At 43.6% G+C, this 6678-nt stretch overlaps 1 protein-coding gene across 1 annotated transcript in view; it reads right to left on the bottom strand.

Moving 5' to 3' along the window:
• The window catches only part of SCARA5 (scavenger receptor class A member 5), a 180692-nt gene that overhangs the window by 17524 nt on the left and 156490 nt on the right, over positions 1-6678 (bottom strand). The window contains exon 7 of the mRNA XM_007938729.2: positions 3467-3661. Coding sequence (XP_007936920.1) covers positions 3467-3661 — 195 coding nt within the window. The remainder of the gene's footprint in view (positions 1-3466; positions 3662-6678) is intronic.

Here is a 6678-nt window from a genome sequence, read left to right as displayed (position 1 = left end):
TATCTGTAGATTTTGAATCATTTCTAATTTTTCATTTATTTTGTCATTTTGTTTTGTATTTTCTTCCAAAATTCTTTTAGGGTTTTGTCTGTTTTCCTTGATCTGTCTCTCAGTCCTTTGAAGACACCTAAATATAATTATTTTGAATTCCTTATCAGGGAGTTCCAATGCTGCTGCTTCCTCAGGGATGTGTTCTGGGTCTGTATTCTGCTGCCTTGTTTCTACCACTTTATCTTGCTTCTTTGTGTGGACTGTGATGGTTTGTTGTCTCTGAGACATTGTGATGTTGTTGTATTTAGGTCTCTGTTAACTCTTTGTGAAAAGCAGCCAAGGGTGATTCAGGCTCTTTTGGTGGTTGTTTATTGGAGGCCCGTTGGTGGAGAAGGAGTTGATGACTCTCACTCAGTAAGTGAAGGTACAGGAGGTGTGGGTGTAGTTATGTCGTATGGGGACTTTTGCTGTCTCCCACTCAGTTAGACAAAAGTAACAATTGAATAACCATTAAGAAAATAAAAGTAAATGGACAAAAAAACACACTGTATAATCACACAGGAACAGGAACCAAAAAAGAGAAAAGGGAAAAAAACAAAAACAAAACAAAAAACACCGCAATATCTGGGGAGAGGGGAATAAGAGAAAAAAGTAGAGAAGGAGAATAATGAAGAAAAAAATGGGAAAAATGCAAAAAGAAAAACAAGAAACAGGGTTACCCACAAGAAAGAAGAAAAAAAAATTGGAACCAGGAACAGGGAAAAGAAAAAAAAAAAGAAAACTAGAACCTGGGAAGGGAAGAATAAAGAATGATAATAAAAAGGACAAAAGTAATAATAATAGTAGTAGTTTTAAAATAGACAAAGAGAAACAAACTAAAAAAAGAGAAAAAAGAAAAAATAAATCTGGATAGGGCAGGGCAGGGCACCCAGGCTCTGTGGAAACACACAGACTGGGATGGAATTCCTGCCAGCCTAGACGGTGGGTAGGAGTGAGGGATGGCTGTTCCTCTGTTCACCAAGAGGGTGTGGGGTATAAGAGTAACAAGGGGAATGTCACACCTTTCTAGCAGTCCATGTGTTCCGGATGGCTTTGTGGTTCCCAGCAAGTGGAGCCTGTTCTTAAGTCCCTGGAACCTGGGAGAATTCTATCACTTTAAATATCCAAAATGGTCAAGCTGCTTGTAAACATTAAAAATGGCTGTGCCCTCTGGACAGGCAAAAGTCCACAGCTCAGCTTGCCTTCCTCTTCTCTGCTTCCCCTTTTATTCCACCAGAGCAGTCCTCTGTGCAGTCCCTCGCTAGCAGGGCTGATTTTTAGGTTAATTCTTAGGTCCAACCACCACTCGGCAATATCCAAGCTGTCTGTGCCATCAGGCTTGCTGCCAGACCACAGCTCCATATGTCTCCTTTTTTGTTATTTTCATGCAAATTCTTCTGTTAGCTGGAGTTTAGTCCACTTCTGTATCCTTCCTGTCAAAGCTCAGGGGTCCAGGATTATCTTCTGTTATCTGTGTTAATTGGTTCCCCTTTGTTGAAGAGGGTCTGTGCAGTCTTTCTGCCTATTCCGCCATCTTACCGGAACTCAGCATGGGTTCCCTTGGCAGGTAAGCAGCACCATCTTAAATTCCAGAGGGACCAGGTTCATAAGAGAGCCTACCAACCCCCTTCAAGTTACAGATGAGGAAACCAAAAACCAGAGTGGAGAAGCAATATGACCAAGACCATACAGCCAAGGGCCAGGACACTATTACATAATTTGAAGAAGTGAAACCAAATTCACTGCCATCAAGTCGATTCCAACTCAGAGCGACCCCCATTGGGTTTCTGAAGCAGTAAACCTTTATGGAAGTAGATTGCCTCATCCTCCTCCCACACAGCACCTGGTGGGTTTGAATCACCAACCTTCTGATTAACAGTCAAATGCTTCAGGTACTGCACCACCAGAGCTCCTTATGATTTGGAGGAGTTGTTGTTGGTTTGGAGTGTCCATGGGACCATTGCTTTAAGTGTGTGTCATCATCGGTTTCTCCTCAAAGTATAAGTGCTCCCTGTGGTCTGTGTCCCTGAGTGGTGCAAATGGTTAATGCCTTCTTTAACTGCTAACTAAAATGTTAGAAGTTCGAGTCTACCCAGAGGTATGTTGGAAGAAAGTCTGATGATATATTTCTGAAAACTCAGCCACTGAATATGCTATAGAGACAGTTCTACTCTGACACACATGGAGTTGCTGTGAGTTATAACTGACTCAATAGCAACTGGTTTGATGATCTGTGTGCACGTCTCTGGAGCAGTCTGGGTGGTGTTGGTAGTAAGCATGCCAACATATAGAGAAGAGATAGACTGAGAGAGGGACATGATGCAGCAAAAGGGGACTGGAGTGGGAAGAGCCATCTTCCTCTCAATAAGAAAGGAATGGACAGTTCAGATAAGCAGCCAATCCAGGGAGGGTATGTGCCACTTCTCAAAGTCTGTTCCCAACTAGCATGCTATAGGAAAGTAGACATGTTTGAGCATATTGAAAGGAAAGCTACCAAAACAGTGAAAGTTTTTGAAAACTTGTTATATGAGGACAAGATGAAAGAGTTATTTCTCTGAAGACTAAAAGTCTCACAGCGAGTCAGGGATAGCCCAGCAGCAGAGTGGTGATGGACTTCTAGAGCTGTCTACTTAGGTCTGAATCTAGGCTCTACTGTTTTCTAGCTGTGTGACTTTGGAAAAGTTACTCAAGCTTTCTGTGCCTGTTTTCTCATTTGGAAAATGAAGGTAATATCTGTATCTACTTCAGATAATATCTGTATCTACTTCAGAGCTTTGTAAGGATTAAATCGGTTAATATATCACGGTGTTTAGAAGAGAACCTGGCATACAATAAGTGCTATACAAGCTTTGGTGGTGTAGTGACTAAGGCATTTGACTGCTAACCAGAAGGTTGGTGGTTCAAACCCACCAGCCACTCTGTGGAAGGAAGACTGGGCAATCTACTTCCGTAAAGATTTACCACCCTGGAAACCTAAAAGGGGTTGCTATGAGTTGGAATTGACTTGATGGCAGTCAGTTTGGTTTTAAGCACTAAGTTGTAACAACAAGTGATGTAAGACAGCAGATTACAAAGACCTAAACAGCAATCATGTGGAACAGGGATTACACATGTTCCCTGAGACACTGGGAGCAGAACTAGGGGCAATAGAGGAAACTGACAGGGAGACAAGATTTCAAGTCAGGGAAGGGAATTTTGTAATAAGCAGAAATTTCTGAAGACAGACTTGTTTTCCCTGGGGGGTAGTGAGTTCCTTGTTGCAGGAAGTATTCAGGCAAAAGCCAGTGACCATTTGGCAGCATTGCAGGACTGCTGTCCAGGGCAGTCAAGCTTTGGAAAGGAGATCAGGCCAGTTGGCCATGAAGATCTTCAGCCCTAAGGTTCTTGGGCCCTCTCCATATGGCTCAGCCAGTTCTTTTCCTTCAAAGTACCTTACCTTGCCCAAATCGAGCTGTCCTGTACACCTCTTCCACACCGCGGAAGCCCAGCATGCGGCATACCACATCCCCATCCTTCTTGTCCCAGCCGTCGTCACACACAGTGCCCCAGAGCTGGTCATGGTACACTTCCACACGGCCCTCGTGAGGGCCCGAGCCGTTCACCAGCCTGATGGCCACAGGTTCCACGCCACCTGCTGGGAGCAGCCACAATGTCATTACCCAGCTCTGGAAACACCAGGGGCCCACCCTGAGATCTTCTCTGATTCCTATCCACCCCTGGGGCAAGAGGGAAGAGAGGGCTGCACCTAGGTCAGGAACTTGACCTATACAACTCATGGTTTATCATTCCTGTCCTTTGTTAGCTTTCTTTTTGCCACCTTTTGAGACCTGGCTACTCATAGCCATGCCTTCCAGAAAGGGCAGGGGAGGACAGAGAACTCAGTGACAGTGAGGATTTTGGGGACAGGGTAGCCTTGCTGCATAGCAGATGGCTATATCAGATGCCTGAGTTCTGTCCCTCATGTCTACTTCCCCACCATGCTATTAGCATGAAAGTGCTTGGAGCCAGGCAGACCTGAGTGTGTGTTCCAGCTCTGACACTTACTTTCAGGCAGGAGTTTATCAAATCTAAGATGCCACTGATCGTAAGGCACATCACTATGCTATACTACACTATGAAGGAAAAGCTCCACTAACTACAATGGTGAAATACCATCAACTGTTGATGCTTGCTGATTTCAGAGAATTGAAAATGAGTGTAACAGAATCAATGGAATATGGCACTATATGTAAAGAGCTTAGAACAGTGTCTGGAATACAGTAGGCAGGTGTAAGTTTGCTCTTATTTGTATATAAATGATTTAAAGGAAGTGTCTTAGCCTGTCTGAAGGCATTTCTTCCATCGGAACATGGGGGCAATGCCTAATTCACAGGGCTTTGTGCTGTCTAAATCAAATTATGTACATAAGGCTTTTAGCATGGTTCCTGGCACATAGTAGGTACTCAACAAATGCTAGGCCCCCCCCCCCCTTAATTGTTGAAACTCTGTTGAATTCATCACTAAACTAAGTGTTTAACACAAAACCTGGCTGTAGAAAATGAATAGAAAATGTTTCCTGAATGGATAAATGAATGAAGGTTCATTTTTGTACTAAAAAGCATTGCATGGCTTCTTGAGGGGATATACTTCGGGGACTCCGAGAATAGTGGAACAGCCAAAAGGAGCCTTGAGAACATCTCAGAGCCAGGGTTAGGCTGAGTCATAGTCTCAGAGTGATACACATGGTTAGTGCCAGAGCTAGGATCAAAACTTGGTTTCCAGATGTGTCTTTTAACATCCTATTACCACCCTGCCTGCTTCCCACTCATGGGGGCAATTTTCACCCCTCAGAGACCTGAGTTTCCTCACTAGCTAAGGTACTGGAATGGTCAGTGGGTCTTAAATCATGTCACACATCAAATTCATTAGGAATGCTTGTTAAAGTGCAGATTCCTGGGCCAACCCAGACCTACTGAATCAGAGTCTCAGGCAGGAGTCAGGGATCAGCACTTTGAACAAGTGTCTCAAATGATTCAGCAGCAATTAGTCTGTAAAGTGGCATTTGGGATGATGGGATCAGATGGGTTCCTTTTAGTTCCAACATTCAGTAATTCCAAGGCCAGGGAAGATATCAAGGTCATCTTTCTTGTAACCAGAATCTACCTGGGACATGTGGGGTCAGGACAGGGGCACTGGTCAAGTGGGAGTCATGATGCAGGGAAATCTCCATAGAAACTGTTAGCTAAAAACCAACAAATCCTATAAAATACTGCAACCTTGGACTTTTGGTGGGCTGAGGAAATCGCCATTCTAATAACTGCAACTTGGCAAAGAATACTCCTAGGCCCCAGAAAGAAATTTCAGAATCAATATGCCCCGTAAGTATGCCAAATGAGAAACATGAGACATCAGATACAGCCACATGCCTGTTACATGCTGCCCCACCCTGTTCTGATAGAGGAACCAGGAAGCCACCAAGAAACCACATCATTTCTATGCATGATGCTAAACTAATACAGTGTGAATATTTTGAAGGGCTCCTTTCAATATTTAATGCCATTTTCTATGCATTCTTCACCCTAATCAGATCCTTCTCCCCATGAAGATTTACTGAAAACACAAGCTCCTACCAGGCTATCAGAAAAGGTTTAGGGTGAGTAAAGGAACAAGAAGTCCTGAAGAAGAGGGAAACATGGAGAGATGCTGGAGTCCAGAGGCTGAGTTGGAGACAGAGAAACTCCCTTGGGGGCAGTGATGAAAAATAACCTGAAGCCAGTAGTATCAAATGAGTCCAGGCCATGGCTGGAGAGAGTGGCCCTTGGTTGGCTAAGGCTGTGTTGTCAGCTCTGATTTCCCATATATCTGCCTTCCTCTTTCAGCACTATGTCATGTGGACCTAGAGAAGAAGCCTCAGTGGAGGGTAAGTAAGAAAAGTGAGGGGTGGCAGGAGGATGCTGTGGACCCACAGGCATGTCAAGTTCAGAGTTCAGGGTGCCAGGTCAAAGTAACAGGAAGAAGCTGGGTATGGATGATGTTCAAAAGATTCCCACCTTATACTCTCTGCTCTGGTCAGTATGAACTCACTTCACCCCCATATTTGTTTATTCATCCATAAAACAAATGTTGATTGAAAGTCATTATATGCCTGGCCCTGTTCTAGGAGATGGGGATACATCCATGAACAAAGTCCCTGTTCTCATGTAGCTAATGTTATAATGGGGGAGACAGACAATAAATCCAATAAATAAAATATAATGATGGTCAAGAATGGTAAATGCACAAGAACAGACATGCACAGCCATGTTCATCACAGCACTATTTACAATAGCAAAAAGATAGAAGAAACCTACATGCCCACCAACAGAAGAATGGATAATCAATCTGTGGTACATACACACAATGGAATACTATATAATACTAAAGAATAATGTAGACCTAAACAACAAACAGATTAACAGTCCAATTAAAAAATGAGTGGAAGACATGAATACACACTTCATCAAAGAGAATATTCAGGCAGCCAGCAAATACACGAAGAAATGCTCATGATCGTTAGCCATCAGGGAGCTCTGGTGGCATAGTGCTTAAGGCATTTGACTGCTAACCAGAAGGCTGGCTGTTCAAATCAACCAGCTGTTCCTCGGAAGGAAGACTGGGCAATCTACTTCC

Source organism: Orycteropus afer, unplaced genomic scaffold (assembly GCF_000298275.1).
Source record: "Orycteropus afer afer isolate SDZICR_OR568_19922 unplaced genomic scaffold, OryAfe1.0 scaffold00053, whole genome shotgun sequence".
NCBI classification, from domain to species: domain Eukaryota; kingdom Metazoa; phylum Chordata; class Mammalia; order Tubulidentata; family Orycteropodidae; genus Orycteropus; species Orycteropus afer.
This window is presented reverse-complemented; position numbering and strand designations above follow the sequence as displayed.